Source organism: Nasonia vitripennis (assembly GCF_009193385.2).
Source record: "Nasonia vitripennis strain AsymCx chromosome 3 unlocalized genomic scaffold, Nvit_psr_1.1 chr3_random0010, whole genome shotgun sequence".
Classification (NCBI taxonomy): Eukaryota; Metazoa; Arthropoda; class Insecta; order Hymenoptera; family Pteromalidae; genus Nasonia; species Nasonia vitripennis.
Window position 1 is genome coordinate 1240842 of NW_022279630.1, and position 20140 is coordinate 1260981.

The 20140-nt window shown below is 41.2% G+C and overlaps 1 protein-coding gene across 12 annotated transcripts in view; it reads right to left on the minus strand.

Moving 5' to 3' along the window:
- The window catches only part of LOC100677985 (polyphosphoinositide phosphatase), a 489206-nt gene that overhangs the window by 338659 nt on the left and 130407 nt on the right, over positions 1-20140 (minus strand). For all 12 annotated transcript variants that reach the window (XR_004345259.1, XR_004345258.1, XM_031927127.2 and 9 more), the window contains one exon: positions 1075-1444. Coding sequence is in view for 10 of the 12 variants with exons in the window: in XM_031927127.2 (XP_031782987.1) it covers positions 1075-1444 (370 nt within the window). In the remaining 2 variants the exon portion in view is untranslated. The remainder of the gene's footprint in view (positions 1-1074; positions 1445-20140) is intronic.

Below are 20140 nucleotides of genomic sequence, written 5' to 3' on the forward strand. Positions count from 1 at the left end.
GACTTGGTGCAGCGTCGTTACAGTCGTTACAGAATCTTATATCTTCGCTAGTTAAAAAAGCTTGCATAGTATCCAATATTACGTATATAAGTAAAGTACAAGTAGTTTCTGAATATTTGATAAATGCACACAATATACCAAAAAATTCCTAAGTTTATCACAAGATTGTTTATGGAGGTTCCTTATTTACGACGTCAAAGAAGAAAAATAAACGATCTTGTAATAATTACGCGCAGCTAACAAATGGGAAATTCGTTGAATTATTACATTTTATTATTAACGTTAAAGAACACGCTGAATGGACAATATGCCGTGTTATTAAAACAAAAGCTAATAAATATGCGAATATTATAAGAGAAGTATCTGAAATGTCTGATGAAATATGTATAAAAACACATGATATTCATAAAACTTGTGTATTCATTGAAACAGGAGATATAACGTACATCAGTTATTCTATTAGTTGTTTGTTATAAATGTATAGACTTACATAAAAATAAAAAATAAAAAAATCGTTACTACATTAAAAACAGTATTGTTACAAGAAAGCATTTTTTCTGTATTTTAATCTGAAATAAATATTTTTTTAACCAGCCAACTATTTTTTTTTTATTTCTGGCATAATCGATTATTGTTGATAGTATGAATGATAAATATATTTTAATTTTAGATAATTTGTTTATATTTCTGTGATATAATTTTGTAATTGATATTTCTTGTAATCACGGGAGTACTCACGTGAGTACTCACGTGAGTTTTTCAACAGGACGGTTCAATTCCCCGCTAAACCAAAAATTTTTTTTCTCACTTCACGTAAATTTAGAAAAATAATTTTGTGTTTTGAAATGGAGTGGTATTACTATAAAATAGTATCACCACGGAGTGGTATCACCATGAAGTGGTATTACCATAGCTTTTCTACTTTAGTCATATTTTAGTTGAAGTGTGATAAAAACTACAAACATTTTAAATTAGGTAAATAATTAAAATTGTTTTTTAAATTTATTATTGTAAAATTACGAATAAACAAAAGTAATACTACATTAAAAAACTGATAAAAACAATGTTAATTACCCATTTTTTTGCCAATCTTTATGAGATGTCCACATATTGAAGAAATCATCAGAATCCTCAGTAACTTCACTAGAATCCAAAGTACGTGCTGGCATTTCTGTTTTTATATGCTTGGGTGGGGCCATATTATTTTGAAGTGTATGCGTTAAATCATACGAGTAACTAAAATAAAAATTGCTGCTCAAGTCTATACTTTGGAACATTTTAACATATCTCTGTTCGTCAGGATGAAAAAGTCTTATAGAATCATTTGGAATGTAAATCATTGAAGTATCTTCAATTTTATATATAGTATGATGTCCAATAACAGCTATTTTTCTTCTTTTAGTAACAAGAATAATATAATAACCTTCTAAAAAGCGAATAAAACCTGAAAAAAAGACTAATATGATATTGATTCTTAGCATACTGACGACTACTATTAAGAAACGGTCGAAGGAGCAGCCAAACGATGCCACCGCAAAGTCTAAGTGGCGCTGCGGTCAGGTGACAAAATTACAATTTCAACAATAAATAAAACACAACCTCGTACCTTGGAAAAAATATTGCTCTGTGTCGGCCTTTCTCTTATCATAAAGTAAGAGTGATTTGTGTGAAACATGGTCTTAAGAGTATATTTTGACGTAGCATTGGAATTACGTTACAGCAAAAGAACAAGCGGGTATCTTGGAATCATGTGCCTAATACTATGGTTCACACGAGTTATTCTTACTTCATGATAAGAGGAAGGCCGGTAGAGAGTGATTTCTTCAAACTACGCAGTTATGTTGTGTTTGTTGTTAAAGTAGGGATTATTCCACGTGAGCGCAGGGCCACTTTGCGGTGCCGCTCAGCTCGTTCAACTGTCTCATAATAGTAATACCATAGTTGAAAAATGCTCATTCAAACTGGGAAAAAAACCTGAGAGCTAGGTAGTTAAAATGTAAAAAACGTTTATATTTTACATGACTAAAAATTGTTAGTAACTACCTATTTTTATGAGAAAGAAACATGTCCAATAAAACATTATGTACCACTAAAATGACAAGTTTTAGTTATACACAATAAGTAATTGTCATTATTAAAATTTTAGGTCAAACCAAATTTTTCATTTGAATCGTTATTTAATACGTTTCTTTAACCAAAACTCCCGCGCCAAGCGTGTTAATACCAAGCTTTCAATATCCAACCTTAAATACCCTACGTGCAACTGGATTCCAGTTCTTGCTTGACTATTATTTATTTATTTATTTACCATAAATAATAGTACAGAGAATTTCAATATGAAATACTCAGACCTTGCAGGAGTAAACAGAGTTACCTGTGTACAAGCTGGTGTTACAAAGAAATGTGAAAATAATACAAAAAATAAAAAACTTAAAAACTGAAAAAAAAATCACGAGATTGTTCCAGCTATCGCATTACTAAATTTAAGAATAACAACAGAAGACATCGTGATATATGTTGTTAAGAAATAAATTACATATGTGTGTGTGTGCGTGTGTGTATATATATATATATATATATATATATATATATATATATTTCGCGCGCTCGCCTTCTGCATTTCATGCATGGTGCGGCGGTGCCGGCTCGGCGACACTCGGGAAGCGCGCACGGACTTAGCGCGCGAGGAGACATAGGAAAAAGCGCGATTACAGTAAGGACGTGTGCGAGATTTTCACCGGTACGTCACCCGCGTTTACCCGTGCGACCCAGACGAGAGAGAACAGCGACGGCCCGAGACCGCCTGCTGGAAGAATGCACCCGAGCCACCTTCACCTAGAGCATCCGGGATAGCCCAGCACGTCACTGCTTCAGCCGAGAGAGACGCCTCCCGGACATCAAAGGACTTTTCCCCATCGGCGGCCGACGGACACGCGGCGACCGAGAACCAAACGCGCGCGTCGAAACTGTAAGTTCGTCACGTTAGCTATTGCGCGATTTATAAACAACTGAATCGGCTGCAGGCGCCGAGGCCGAGGCTCGCTGCCATCGAGTCGTCGGCCCGTCTCCAGTCCGAGCCGCGAGTGCGAACTCGTCCTCTCGCGACGCGCGATCTATTGTACCAACATCTTGAAGAATATAGCCATCTTTCAATTGTACACGAATGCATGAGTGTTTAATCTGTATTCCCGTTGCGTCGTCAGGGTCAGTTTCATACACATAAGAATTATACACGATTTAATATAATACAAACGTTTATGAAGCTTTTATTCTGCGCAATGTGTTTTTAATTGAACACACATGGAAAATATAAATATTTAGATATCGTTCTACACGTATAAATTTACACAATAAAGAAATCAATATTTAATATACCTCCAAATTGTAGACAATATATTGTGCACTGAAATTTTTTAGAAAATAATTACGAGTGGTTGGTATTTAACACATATTATTATACACAACTTTATTTTTGTTTGGTAATGATTTATTTTACACTAACATAAAAATATTTTACACGTCCTAATATAGACGCAAAATAACATTTTTTCTACACCTATGTTTATACACATTAGAATAAGTTTTAAAGAAATACCAAAGTTTTACACATTTTATTGTCCACAATGGTACAAATTAATTAAGCATTCTATACTATGCCAGTTGATGTGTTGTTAATATTTTTAATTCTACACCCATGGAAAAATTTGATTACTCTAGATTTGTATTTTTGTACACGCGGTGCTTCTAGTTTCGAATTCTCCTAAAATCGCGATGTTCGAACACGTTGCTAAGCAACGGGCAACAGAATGTTTTCATTTCATATTCAAGTTCATCTCCGTACACAGGAACGTTCATCAGTTGCATTTTTCGTGAGCAGTGACAGGAATACTACAGTCAAAGTGAACTGAAAGACTCCCAGCCACGCAAAACAACTTTCATTTGTAGTGCGGCTTGCAGAAGGTTAATTTTTCCAGCTGCAGCAAAAATCAAAGATCAGGTAAGTATCCAAAAATCATAGAGTTGTTTATCGCGCCTCTCCTCCTTCTCCTCTCCTTTCTCCTCCCTTTTCCGTCTCTCCCTCTCTCTCCTCTCTCACGTCTTGCTCTCTCTATATCTCTCTTGGCTCCTTCTAACCTTCCTCTCATCCGTCTCGAATCTCTAACTCGTTTACATCTTTCTCCTCTTAGGTGGCGCGGTGTTCAAAAAATAAAAAGGGAAATGTCGATTAGCCGGACGCGAATACGTGCTCGCATTTTTCAACTGTACTGACAAACATCGGAACTCTTGCCAACGTCTTTCAAATTCCTCTCTCTCTCTCTCTCTCTCTCTCTCTCTCTCTCTCTCTCTCTCTCTCTATCTCTCTCTCTCTCTCTCTTTCTCTCTCTCTAGTCTTCCTTGCTCTCTTTCTCCCTCTCTCTCTCTTCTCCGTATGGGATCTCTCTCGTATATGTCTCGCGTCTCTCTCTCTCTGGTGAGTCGCTTTGATAGCTCTTTATTTTGCTCCTACTTTCGCACTGCTTTTCTGCCGCTTCTTGCCTTCGGGTCCTCTTTTGTTGTAGATTGTTGCACGCTCTTTTTTGCAACCTTTACGACGACATATAAATCGCTGAAGGTTGCAATTTATTTTCTACATCTTTTCTGCCACAAACTTTCTGCACGGCTTCTAACCTCCAAATCTACTCGGCTCAGCTTGACTTGGTTTCTCGCCTGCACGGCGCCTCTCTTTGCTCCTAATCAACATCGAGGAGTATCGAGGGAGAACTTCTAAGACGTCTGCACGCTGATTGAGTAAGTTATCGACGAAAATGAGTGAGAACGGCGAAAAGAGCGGGGAAGTGCCTTTTCAGCTATGCGGCAGCTGTAAACAGCCTATTCAGCACACGGAGCCGAAAAGGTGTGCTTTTTGCAAGCTCCATTACCACGTCAAATGTCTGAACGCCATCAACATTAAGACAGTCGTGGTAAATGATAGGCAGTTTCTAGCCTGTCCTCCCTGTGCAGACGCCAAGGGAGCCAAAGCGGGACTCAGGTCAACATCGGCGGCGGGGGTGACTGCGACAACAGCGGCTAACAAGACCACCCCAAAACAACCGGGGACGAAGAAGACGAGATCGGCACCACCATCAGCCAATACTTCACGAAGTACTTTACCAGCTCGCTCATCACCGACCATCGAAGCTGCATTGAAGGACATTCGTGAAGCTCTCGATGACATCCGCAATGCTCATGCGGAGGCCATCCAGACACAAAACATCGTGTCGGAGAGGATCTCGAGAATTGAGCAACGTCTTAGCCCGCTGGAGAAGCGTCTAAAGGCCCTCTATGAGCTGCCTGCACTCAAGACTCGCATACTTAATGCTGAGTCCACCATCACCGAGTTGCAGGCACAAGTCCAAGATCTCTCATCGAGGAGCCCAGCACTGCAGCAAGACAACAACAACAACAACAACAGCAGTAGCGCTGCAGAAATTAGCAGCCTCCGCAGTGAGCTGGCTGAGGTCAAACGACGGCAGGAGCAGACCTCAAACAGTGTTGTCATCACGGGCTTGCACTACACCCGTGAGACCTCGCTGCATCTTCTCGCGTTTGCAGTCATAAACGCACTTGACCCAACGGTCCTACGGAGAGATGTTGCATCCGTCAGGACCATGGGTAGGCTCGATGCACCCCGGAACACCGCCAGGATTGATGGCAGACTGCCACCACTGGCCGTCACCCTCTCGTCGAGTGCACTCGCACGATCAATCGTCGTTGCCAAAGCTCGTAAACGCAAGCTCCACACCAACGATCTGGACGCAACCGTGATGGAGGAGGCCAAAGCTTTGAGCCCAGACCACCAAGGGCTCATAAACATCAACGAGCACAAGCTGCGTTCACGGGCTAGGCTGGAAGCCAAGAAGAGGCAGGGCTGTCGAACGTTCATCAGGGACGGGAGATTATTTATGTGCTGCAACGATGACAACGAGCGCGCCACCGACATCACCACCGACGCCGAGCTGAATAATTTTTTAGCTCGGATCCCGCCCGCCGTCAACATCGTTCTACAATGAAGCTGCCACACACACACTTCATCCCACCACATCCGCCATCAAGCTCATCCGCCGTGTCTTCATCGGGTTCTAAGGTATCTCTGTCCGAAGGTCTAAGGGTCTGTCATTTTAATGCGAACTCTCTCACGGGCCACATTGAGATGATCAGGCTCTTTTTATCCACTCGCTCTTTATTCCACGTAATAGCTGTTACTGAGACCTGGCTAAGCGAGAAGGTGACATCCAGACCTTCACTGGATGATTACCTGCTCTACAGACGAGACAGAAACAGAAACGGTGGAGGTGTGGCCCTCTATATACACAAATCTATGACGGTTAGTGTTATTTCATCATCCGACGGTGAATGGTCTGGCAAGCCAGGCAAGCCTGAATACCTCTTTTGTGAAATATCGGCCAAGGGAGTTTCTCCCGTCTTCGTGGGGGTTGTGTATCGTCCACCTCATGCTCCTTTTTTCCAAGGCTCTAACTTTCTTGACCAACTAACAACTCACATGCACAACTACTCCACGAAGATTATAATGGGGGACTTTAACTCTGACCAACTATCCTCATCTGAAGATGCCAATTTCATCAGGGCCTTCATTGATGAGAACTCTCATTCGTCCGTTCCCTATGGTGCCACACACCATAAACAGGGTTCTGACACCTGGCTTGATTTATGCCTAATCGACGAGCAGGATCGCCTGCAGTCATACTGGAAGACAGACGCACCTTTCATCAACGGACACGACCTTATCACGGCCACTCTCGACGTACAGATTCCACGCTACGTACCAAATACATACTCATACAGAAACTTTAAAGGAATCAGCACCGAGAAGCTAAGGGACTTTCTTAGCGAATGTGACTGGTCATCTCTCACCACTTCATCACTCGACGACTGCATATCTATACTTAACGTTAACCTCACTAACGCCATCAACCACCTCGCTCCATTGCGGACTGTGACACCAGGACGACAACGTCACCCGTGGTACACTACGGCTCTTCGTGACCTTGTATCCGAGAGCAATAGACTTTACAGGCGTTTCAGGGACTCCAGGCTCGAATCAGATCGACGCGTTTACAGATTAGCTAGAGATTATGCTTACAAACAAGTCGAGGCTGAATTATTACTATTCACGCCTGTCCACCTTGACCGATATTGCTGAGATCTGGAAAGACTGGAGAAACTTGGAATTTCTGCCACCAAGGCCCCCTTACCATCTAGATTTACCACAGATGAACTCAACAAAATTTCAGCGCGATCTCAAACGATCCGCTGGCTCCTGCTGTTGAGGATTATCTTGTTACCCTGGAAAGTCTTGACCTCCCGGAACATTTCGATTTCAACCCTATAACGGAATCGGACGTGTTGGCTGCGGTATCGCACTTTGACACTCAGGCCAGGGGGAGCGACAGCATCCCACACGTTGTCATCTCAAAAGCATTGCCGGTTCTTGCTCCCTTACTAAGTCATATTTTCAACCTGTCCCTGAGCGAACCCTGCTTCCCATCTGCCTGGAAATTGTCACTTGTGCGCGCACTCAACAAAATCAGTTCACCAACAGCCCTGACTGATTACCGTCCGATTTCACTTCTCTGCTTTCTTTCCAAGGCTCTGGAGTGGCTAGTGCACAGGCAAGTCTCAGAATACCTTGAATCAAGGCTCTTACTAGACAACCTTCAAACAGGCTTCCGCACTGGTCACAGCACTCAGTCTGGCCTAATTAAGCTAACTGATGATGCCAGGGCTGGGATAAACAAAAAGAAAGTATCACTGCTCCTTCTCTTTGACTTTAGCAAGGCGTTTGACACTGTGTGTCATGTCAGGCTCCTGAGAAAGCTATCCACCTTCGGTTTCTCAAAGCAAGTCATCCGCTGGTTTGCCTCCTACCTCTCTGGTAGAGAGCAGACCGTCGTTGGTGACAATAACGAACGTTCTTCTCCTCGGCGGCTCAACATCGGTGTCCCGCAGGGGTCCGTTCTGGGTCCCCTGCTGTTTGCATTGTACATCAACGACATCGGTTTCTGCCTTGATACCGATGTTTCCCATCTCATCTATGCGGATGACTTGCAAATTTACAGTCAATGCCACCTCGAAGAGCTCGATTCTTTATCAAACAAGATGAGTGCCAATGCTGAGAGGATTACTGGTTGGGCTGCACAGAATAAGCTAAAACTTAATGTTGCTAAAACTAAAGCAATTGTCCTGGGCTCTCCCTACTACATAGGGGGTGCCCAGGTCAGCTTTGAATCTTCCGTGCGTAATCTGGGATTGGTGCTCGACTCTAAGCTTACGTGGAGGGAGCATATTACACAAGTGTGTAAGCGTGCTCACACGCTAATGTACAGGCTTTACTTTTTCAGGAAAAGCACCAATCTCAGGTTGCGCAAGCACTTAGTGCAGGCCCTCCTGTTTCCTCTTATAGACTATTGTTCTCTGGTATACTGTGACCTGACGCAAGAACTCGACCTAAAACTTCAGAGGCTCGTGAATACAGGAATTCGGTACATCTATGGTGTAAGAAGAGATGAGCACATCTCCCCATACAGGCGGGAGTTGCAGTGGCTAACCACTGCCGGACGCAGGAAGTATTTCACTGCTTGTTTCTTAAGAAAAATGTTTAACACAGCCGTACCATCATACGTACTGGCATACTTCGACTTCCACGTGACACTCCGGCCTGTTAGGGGGGAGGTGATACCTCTGGATATTCCGAAATTCGCGACGGAGACGCTGAGGAACTCATTTCATACCAGCGCCTCATACCTATGGAACAACCTACCATCTCACATTCGTAACACTACATCTATCTCAGGTTTCAAGAGACTAGCTAAAAAGCACTATTTCGAACTTGAAAATGCAAACACTTGAATTTCTTGTACACATTCACGCACACGCACACACTCTCGCATAACCCATCTTCACATTATCATACTATCACAATACACATTTTTGCTATACTACTACTCCTGCTGTATACAATTTATCGTACAATATATTGTACGTAAAATAAAACTAATTAATCTAATCTCTCTCTCTCTCTCTCTCTCTCTCTCTCTCTCTCTCTCTCTCTCTCTGTATGTCTCTCTCTCTCTCTCTCTCTCTCTCTCTCTCTCTCTCTCTCTCTCTCTCTCTCTCTCTCTCTCTCTATCTCTCTCTCTCTCTCTCTATCTCTCTCTCTCTCTAGTCTTCCTTGCTCTCTTTCTCCCTCTCTCTCTCTTCTCTGTATGGGATCTCTCTCGTATCTGTCTCGCGTCTCTTTCTCGCACTCTCTTTGCTCTCTATCTCTCTCTCTCTCTCTCTCTCTCTCTCTCTTTCTTTCTCTCCTCTCTATTATCTCTCTCTTGCACGTCTCTATATTTTCATTCGGCTTGCTTCCTCTGTATTTTTTATTCTTCCTTTTGATTCTCTCTTCTCTCCCTAACAGCTCTCTCTCTCTCTCATCTTATTTTCTCTCTCTCTCTCTCTCTCTCTCTAGCTGATTTCACTTTTATCTTTCTCTCGCGTCAGAAGCCAGGAACTAATTATAGTCGGTTCTGAGTAACATTTCTTTCTGACACATCTCTCTTAATTTTTAATTGATCATGTCTCTTCCTGTTGTCACTCCTCATTTTATTGTTAAAATTACATTTTGTTATATTTGTATTTGATTGTTATTACTTTTAAAAAATAGATACAGACTTCTGTTTGAGAATGGCGATGTGGACTATCATCGTCATTATAAGCATGTCATTTTGAACATTTTCAAAAAAACACTCCCAGGCAATCCTAATAATTTAGAGGAACTAAACGAAATGCTGCAAGAATATCGCATAACACGTGAGTTTTATAAAGGCATGGCAAGAGCTACTGATGACTCGGTCTGCCTTGTTTTTATCCATGATGATATGTTGGAACCCTTGTCACAGTGCACTCAACTATTTTGTGATGGCACTTTTGACATACGTATACAGACTAAAGCTAACTAATTTATTTGTATTATTTGCTTCAGACTAACCCTGGTAGAAACATTTAGTTCTTTTAAAACGTTTATCAGTGCTTTCGACAAGAACTCAGGAATTTCATTAGAAGATAAATCTTAAAAATTAACTGTAAATTATTTTGTATTTTTTAAAAAGAAAAGGTATACTTAGGACTAAGAATAAAATCATATATTCGTAAATATGTTTATTATTTTATAGCAATATCTAATTACATAAAAATAAAAGAAAACGTAACAAATATTATCTTTACTTTAAACGGTATGCTCACACCTTTTTTTTGCACACTCTCAATTGAACAACTTTTTTTTGCACACTCTCAGTTGAACAACTTTGTTTTTTACACTCAGTTGACTAGGGATTCGCGTGCAATCTACTTTAAGTGTGGCTACTTTAATTTGCACTATCATAAACATAATGATATTGTTGAAGGATTTTGAAGCGAATCACCTTGCAAAATTTCAACCTTCTAAGTGTGCTGGTCTTTAAATTAAAGAAAGAACAAAATTTTTGATTATTAAAGAAGTCTACAAGAAATTTTTGAGCAAGATTGGTTACCCAGATACTTTGATGTCCCCCTGTCAGACAACAAAAATTACGGATCGCACGTCCTGAGCCCCATCATTAGCAGTTTTAGACACTATCCGTGGCTGATATGTTCATCTACGCAACAAAAAGTACAAATCTAATTTCTTGGTCTCCGTCATCGCAATGTGGATACTTAGACACCGCTTGATTACAACACTAAAGTTTGAACAGCGCGCGTTTTACGCCCGAATCTAGAAGATAGGCTTTCTGACTTAGACGCATATGCACTACATGAGCCAATCACATACCGTCTATCTTGGCTTTACAACATCCCGTCACGACCCTTTTTATATGTAAAGGATTTACTTTTATACACCTTAAAAATCGCGGAGCACACTTCGTAGACCCATAGTAAACGCTAAATGTAAAATATAGTTTTGTTCGTAAAATTTTGGATTCAGTACTTATTCATAACATTATTTCATAATTAGCAAACCATTGCTAAATCATAGCAGTGACTGTTGACCAACGATGTTGGCGAACTACTGATAAACAGCTCTTTTTATTTGGCTCATTTTCTACCAGGGTCATCTTGCTGTTACTTATATTTATCTGATTTGGCAATTTTACTATAGCTCAGTAATTCTTACAGTTAATTGTATTATATTATTGCAGATTGTTCCTAGAAATTTAGGAATTGCACAAGTGTATATAATACATTTTCGAAAATTAGATGCAGTACGTTATCGCAAATACGGTAAATTTGATCGGTATACTTTTGTTATATACATAACGAACATTTTCAGGGTTTCGCCTCTATTTTTGTTCTTTGTTCATCAAGAACAACAAGCATGTATGACGCAATGTGGCAACAAATTTTTGAAATTGTGCCAGCTCTCAGAGAAAATGTACGCTCATTAATGGGTGACTACGAACGCGCGTCAATAAATAGTGGACGGACAAATTTCCCAAATGCCATTATTTCTGGATGTTCATTCCATTTTAAACAAGTAATGATTTGTTATTATTAAAATTATAATGCTCTCTTTACGTTACACATTATTATACGAATTATGATGTGCAACTACAGTGAAAATAATTTTTTAGCGTTTTGTCAGGATCATTTTTTTTAATTGCGAATTTTTGAGTAATGATTTCATGAAATATCCATAAATCACGGTTATGTTAAAAGGAGCGTTAGCAATACATTGGCACATAGCTTCCTCCAAACGAATTGTTTGTTCCTTAATCCAATGTATTGCTTGAATATTAATTTATAAACTGAAATCCTTGAAAAAATGCAAAAACAATCATAAAACAAAAACTAATTGGTAGAACCAAAAACAGCTTCTTTTGCAGAATTCAGAATCAAAAAATACCTTATGCCTGCCAAATTATATTGATATTCACGGTCTAGTTACAGAAATATTACGGTACCCACAAACACTCACATCTATTGTAAAATGATACTGAAGTAAATTTACAGTTTTAAATGCTGTAAATTGAACAATCAAGTGAACTAACCTTTAGAAAAATTTATCATAATCGTATGGGCTCTCTCATTCGAATAGATCAAACACGTATAACCGCGATGAGAACTTTGTTAGCTAATTTCTTGCTAGTGGTTCATCCAGCAGAGAGATTAAAAACAAACTAAGTATCTTGAATCTTAAAAATCGAATCTTGAAAATTCTTATAATTTACAATCCTCTGCGATCCAACACATGGCTACTGTCGGCACTATGTGTTTGATCTTGAGAATGAAACAGTTCCCTTATGTAAAAAATCTACAGTGAATGATGCAGTTATAACTGCGACCGCGTTTGCATATTTTTTGCGTTCTCTGCACAGAATTTCTAGTAGACTTTTTCGTAGACTTCCTGCGGTTGAATTTTTGTGGATCCCTCTCTCTCTCTCTCTCTCTCTTTCTCTCTCTCTCTCTCTCTCTCTCTCTCTCTCTCTCTCTCTCTCTCTCTCTCGCTCTGGCGCTGCGATCACGTGAGTACAACTGCTTTGCCTGCTATCTCCTGTTTTCACGTTCTTTTACTGCCGCACGCTGCCTCCGGGCGTCTTCTTTTATAGAGTGTTGCACGCTACTAATTGCAACCTTCAGGCCAATTAATAAATTGCTGGAGGCTGCATTCTACTCTTGCCTGCTTTTTCCGAGAACATCTGCCGTAATTTTCTAACCTCAAAACACCTCGCACGGTTTGGCTCTTTTCCCGCACGGCTTTCTCTCAACGTTTCGACCACCTGATGCCATCTAGTGAGCAGACTGAACACCATCGCGGCGCCACTCAGTTTAAGGTCGGTAAACGCTCTCTCTTCTCTCACCATTGCTCCACCTAGAGGTCAGATCACCAACTACGGTGAGAAACATCGAGATGAGCACAATGAATGCGGGAAACGACGATGCGGGATACGAGACCTGCGGAAAATGCAATAACAGCATTAAGAACAAGGCCCCTAAGAAATGTGATATATGTAACACACATTACCACTCCAGGTGTGTTACATTCACATCTTTAAAGGTCAGAGGTAAGGCGGTCCTGACCTGCGACGGCGCGATTTGTATGGAGGAAGTGGAGAGGGAGCAGGCCAAGAAAAGGCTTAACTCCTCGCAGCTCAATCTATCGCTGGCAGGGCCTAAATCTACATCTAAGCAGGCAACGACCAAGCCCTACAGTTCTGCACCACAATCTCGCGCCCCATCTCGAAATGGATCTCCTGCTCGTCAAACAACACCCTCGACGATCGAGAGCTCCCTTAAAAATATCCTAGAGGCTCTAGCTGACATCCGCAAGAAACAGGAGGCATCCCTGAAGACTCAAAACGAGATGGCGAAGAGGATGACCGAGATTGAGCAAAGGCTGGCTCCCCTAGAGCAGAGGCTCAAGGCCCTTGATGACCTGCCGCAGCTTACTTCTCGCATTAATGATGCTGAGAAAAACAACAGTGAGCTGCAGGCAAAGCTAGAAGACCTGGCATTGAGGAATCTTGCTATCCCGCAGCCAACCAACAGCAGTAACGGCACACCTCACGACGGCAAATACAATGAACTGGTTCACCTCCGCAGGGAAATATCCGTCATCAAAAGGCAGCAGGAGCATACCAACAACGACAATGTCGTTGTGATTACGGGGCTCCGATACACTGAGGAATCCTCATTGCGGCTGCTGGCTTATGCGGTGCTCACTGCGCTGGACCCCACAGTTCTCCAACGGGACGTAGTAAGAGCAAGGGTTATGGGAAGACTGGACACAGCCGCTGACAACTCAGCTAGAATGCCACCTCTTGCTGTCACTCTGGCGTCACATGCCCTCGCCTGCTCAATAACAGCTGCGAAGGCCAGAAAGCGCAAGCTCCACACAGCGGAGCTGGATGCAGACCTACTGGAGGAAGCGCGAGCCCCAGCTCCAGACCACCAGTGGCTAATCAACATCAATCCGCTCCTTCCCCTAGAGGTGCACAAGCTGAGGGTCAGAGCGCGGATAGAGGTCAAGAGGAGGGAAGGATGTCGTACATACGTGAGGGATGGCAAGCTCTACATCCGCCTCAACGACAACCGCGCCGTCGTCATCGAAACCGAGGAATACCTAGATAATTTTTTATCTCGGACACCACCAAAGAACAGCAACAACAACAACATCAACTAAAATACATACACCTCATTCCACCCAAACCACCATCATCAACTTCATCGATCGCGAAATCTTCACACTCAAAGGTAACTCTGTCAGAAGGACTGCGGGTCTGTCACTTCAATGCGAACTCTCTCACGGGGCACATTGAAATGATAAGACTCTTTTTGTATACTCGTCCCACTTTTCACGTAATAGCTGTAACAGAAACCTGGTTCAATGATAAAGTAACCTCGATTCCCACACTGACTAACTATACGAGGAGTGGCCCTCTACATCCACAACACGCTGACTGCTACAATAATATCTTCATCCGACGGGATCTGGACGGGAAAGCCAGGCTACCCGGAGTATCTCTTCTGTGAGATCACTGCGAAGGGAGTCCCACCTATTTTCGTGGCGGTTGTGTATCGGCCACCACACGCGCCCTTCTTACAAGGAAACAATTTCATTGAACAGCTGAATAGTCACATGCACAACTACTCCACGAAAGTTATAATGGGAGATTTTAATGCAGATCAACTCTCCTCCTCAGTAGATGCCAAGTTCATCAAGGCCCTCATAGAAGAGAACTCCCTCAAACCGGTGCCCTATGGTGCTACGCACCACAAGCAAAACTCTGACACATGGCTCGACCTCTGCCTGGTCGACGAACAGGATTGCCTAATTTCACACTGGAAGACTGACTCACCATTCATAAACGGACATGACCTCATTACGGCTACACTCGACGTGCAAATTCCACGACAAGCACCTAGAACATACTCCTATAGAAATTACAAAGGCATCAATGCTGAAAAACTAAACAACTACCTCAACACATGTGACTGGTCTACAATCGACACATCATCCCTTGACGCATGCATCAACACTCTCAACACCAACCTAAAAAACGCCATCAATCAGCTCGCCCCATTACGGACTGTAACGCCAGGACCCACACGACACCCGTGGTTCACCTCGGCTCTTCGAGACCTTGTGACTGAGCGGGACAGACTATACATGATATTTCGCAGGACACGTCATCCTCGAGATCAACTTCTTTATACACAAGCAGTAAATAACGCACATAAGCAGGTCGAGGAAGCCAAACTGAACTACTATCACTCACGACTATCAGACATAACAGATGTAGGGGAAATCTGGAGAGAACTCGAGAAACTTGGAATCACCACCTCCAAGGAAACCACTCCATCTCGCTTCTCAACAGATGATCTTAGCAGATACTTCAGCAGGATATCCAATGATCCACTCGCCCCTTCTGTCGACGAACAACTGCAATCACTTGATAGTCTGGAATATCCTGTCCACTTCAGCTTCAGTGAGATTACGGAATCGGACGTGTTGGCCGCAGTTCAGCATTTCACCTCTCAGGCCAGGGGAACTGATGGCATCCCACAGGTTGTTGTCTCCAAAGCCATGCCAGTACTGGCGCCCATATTATGTCGTATCTTTAACCTGTCCTTGAGCGAGTCATGCTTCCCCTCGGACTGGAAAAGGTCACTGGTGCGTGCACTCAACAAAGTCAGTTCTCCAAAATCCACTACTGACTATCGTCCGATCTCACTCTTATGTTTTCTATCCAAGGCGCTGGAGTGGCTGGTACATAGGTAGCTTTCTCATTACCTGGAAACTAGGCTCTTCCTTGATGACCTACAGACAGGTTTTCGTACCGGTCACAGCACACAGTCCGGCTTAATAAAGCTGACTGATGATGTCAGGCTTGGAATAGACAAAAAGAAGGTCACACTTCTTCTTCTTTTTGATTTCAGCAAGGCGTTTGACACTGTGTGTCACGCCAAGCTCCTTAGAAAGCTAACTTCTTTCGGCTTTTCTAAGCAGGTCATCCGATGGATTGCATCTTATCTCACGGGCAGACGGCAGGCCGTCATTGGTGACAACAATCAACTATCCTCATACCTTCCGCTCAATACGGGAGTCCCACAAGGATCCGTACTGGGCCCTCTACTTTTTGCACTGTACGTCAATGACATAAGCCTCTGTCTGGACGTGGATATTGCACATCTGATCTATGCGGATGACCTGCAGATCTACACCCAGTGCCACCTCGAGGATCTTGACTCCTGTTCCGACAGAATGAGAGCTAATGCCGAGAGGATAAGGTGCTGGGCTGGGCATAACAACCTAAAACTCAATGTCCTCAAAACTAAGGCGATCGTCCTGGGCTCGCCCTACTATATCAATGCTCTACCTACAATGGCTAACACGTACATCAATATAGGGGGAGCCCGGGTCGATTTTGAATCTTCTGTGCGCAGCCTGGGGGTCGTGCTTGACTCCAAACTAACCTGGAAAGAGCACGTAACACAAATGTGTAAGCGTGCTCACTCTCTTATGTATAGGCTATACTTTTTCAGGAAAAGCACGAACCTCGGTCTGCGTAAACACCTCGTCCAGGCCCTACTGTTCCCGATCATAGACTACTGCTCACTGGTTTACTGCAACTTGACACAAGAACTCGACATTAAACTACTAAGACTGGTTAACACAGGTATACGTTACATCTATGGTCTTAAGAGGGGCGAGCACATCTCGCCTTACAGGCGCGAGCTGCAATGGCTCACCACTGCCGGACGTAGGAAGTACTTTGCGGCCTGCTTCTTGCGAAAGCTCTTTAACAATGCTAAACCATCTTATTTAATTGCCTACTTTGACTTCCACGTCGCACTCCGTCCTGTGAGGAGTGAAGCGATACCGCTAGACATACCTCCTTTCTCGTCGGAGGCGCTGAGGAATTCATTTCACATAATCGCCGCATACGTTTGGAATTCATTACCCTCGCGATTACGAGACATCATACCCATCAATCATTTCAAAAGCGAGGCTAAAAAATACTTTTTTAGCCTTGAAAATTCGTAATTCGTAATCATCCTCATAGCAAACCAAGCACTTACCTCTCATACAGTCTCATACATCACCATCATTAAACAAAACTACAAACACACACACACACACACACACCTTCAAGCACACCTACACACATATCCTCAATCCAATTAAACTTTAAATTATGTATCGATATATACAAGTATTGTACAACACATTGTACAGCAAATAAATCTAATCTAATCTAATCTCTCTCTCTCTCTCTCTCTCTCTCTCTCTCTCTCTCTCTCTCTCTCTCTCTCTCTCTCTCTCTCTCTCTCTCACAGATTTCAGTTTCCAATAATAGTGTAAAATTCTGAAAATTAGAAAGAGTTACGATACAAGTGCTAGCATACAGAATTTTAATTTTTCAATATTTTTCTTTTAAAAAGTTTACTGGAAATTCTGTAGAGAGCTTGTAGACAATATGCATATGTGCAAATCCACGACCAACAGTACACAACTTGGGTGTTGGAAGTTGCAAATTTCAAATTGAGGGCACACTTACCAGAACAACATTTTTTGGTTCTTTGGGTCACCTGGAGTGTGAAAATTCCCGCGTGCATCGCCGATCGCTTACCAAACTTTTCTGCCGCGCAGATGAAGTTCTCTTATGGGGATTCAGCATTGAGAAAAAACTAATCACGATTAAACTTCATCCACTCAGTGTCTGAAATCGTAATCCAAAAATCTGTTCTACTAGGATCGGGGTATCTGAAAAGAGCTTTAATTTGAGGACTGGTAGGTTGAAAATGGTCGCCTAGGTCAAAAATTGTCTAGACTTGAAAATAGTACAAAATCACGGGGAGTAAGATTTTTTACTAAAATCAGCAATTTTTCTCTTTTGTTTTTAATTGTTATAACTCTATCCGAGCAGTCAATTTCAACCACCCAGGGCTCAAATTGAAGCTCTTTTCTTCTACTTTTGTTTTAAAAATTTGGATTAACATTTTAATTGTACAATCAGCTACGTATATGCCTATCAATTATGACCATTTTTTGACCATTTTCATCGTCATATATATAGCTGATCGTAAAATAAAAGTGTCAGTTCTAAATTTTCTAAACGAAAGCTGAAGATAAGAGCTTTAATTTGAGCCCCAGATGGTCGAAATTGATCGTTCGGATCAAAAGTTGTAAGGATTTTAAAAATAGGAAAAATCGCTGATTTTCGTAAAAAATCGAAAATTTGGTAATTTTTTGGGATTTTCAAGCCTAGTCAACTTTTGACCTAGGCAACCATTTTTAACCCACCAATCCTCAAATTAATTCTTCTTTTTAATACTTTGATTTTATTAAAACACATTTTTAGATTGCGCCTCCAGACAAAACGTGGCAATTTTTTGGTTTTCGTTAATTTTCTCTGTGTTAAATTTCCATAAGAGAACTTCAACTGCCCCGCAAAAAAGTTTGGCAAGCGATCGGAGGTGCACGCGGGAATTTTCTTACTCCAGGTGACCTAAAGAACCAAAAAAAGTTGGTTTGGTAAGCGTGCCCTCAATTTGAAATTTGCAACTTCCAACAACACCCAAGTTGTGTACTGTTGGTCGTAGATTTGCACATATTATATAGCTGTAGACTTTTGCATCTTTTTCGCATGAGGACGAAACACAACTTCAATTATATATATATATATATATATATATATATATATATATATATATATATATATATATATATATATATATATATATATATATATATATATTATATATATATATATATATATATATATATATATATATATATATATATATATATATATATATATATATATATATATATATATATATATATATATATATATATATATATATATATCATAAATTCTATAGGCTATTGCTAAGAAATGGGATAGCTTAAACATCGATGTTCAACATGAACACATCTTGGAATCGACGTACGCGTTAGTTCATCTTCCAGCGGATAAAATCAGTGAAGGCGTTACACACATAACAAGTATGATTGATCAGCTAGAAGAAGCTAACGATGGCCAAAAATTGCAAACATTTGCACGATATATCAGGTGATTTTGAAACTGCAACAATTTCAATTACAAATAAATTCTGTGGCTGACAAGCAAAGTGACACAAGTCCACTTTTCGTGTTTTCAAGAAAAAGCGGTTTCAATATTTAGACTTATATGTAAGATCAAAGCAAACGACATGGGGCGAGATAGGGTACAGGTTAGTTCACACATGAAGTGTACATATCCATACATCAGTATGACCGGGTTAAACATTTGCTGCTTCAAAAGAATCGGCTTATGTCTTTGTTCGGGAACTTTATACTTATTCACACTGCGACTTTCGCCCATGAAACGCGCATTGCAAGACTTATTGCGTGGCAATCAGCACACGAGGTATACAAAGTTACTCGAATGAGTTTTTAAAACAATTACAAAATCGTACTCCTAAGACAAGTCCATAACTGCAAATCTAAAAGACACAAGTCCATTATTGATTTACTACCCCTAGATTTAATAAATTTAGATCGATTATTGGTTGTTTTTCCGAAATAACGTTTGAAATGCCTGGAAACAGATTGAAAGGTAATGTTTTGTTTTTAATCAACAAAACCAAGTCCTAGAGGAAACTACCACCACATAACTCATTTTGAAGTAGACTTGTGTCGTTTTGTCGGGAGAAAAATCGGAAAACAGGACTTATGAACTTATTTATTGGGTGTATCCTAGCTTAAGGGCAACCTTTTAGCAACTCCCGACATCTTTACATGAAAAGGGTCTGTTTGAAGACATCGAATCCACAGTTCTCTCAATTTTTGCGAAAAGTGGACTAATATAATTGTGCCCGTCAGCCACAGAATTATAATTTTAAAAAATCAAAGATTCTATTGTTATCATTATGTCTAAACTATATCTAAAATTACGAACTATTATTATACGTGAAGAACATTTTGGCTCCCTTTGGCCAATGTCATTTCCGTGTATGAGCAACTTATCCGTAGCAATAATACATGCGAAAACACAAATCTGCATCTTGGGAAGAAAATTGGACGTCACCCTAATATTTGGAACTATCTAGGTAATTACAAGAAATTCTACCTAAC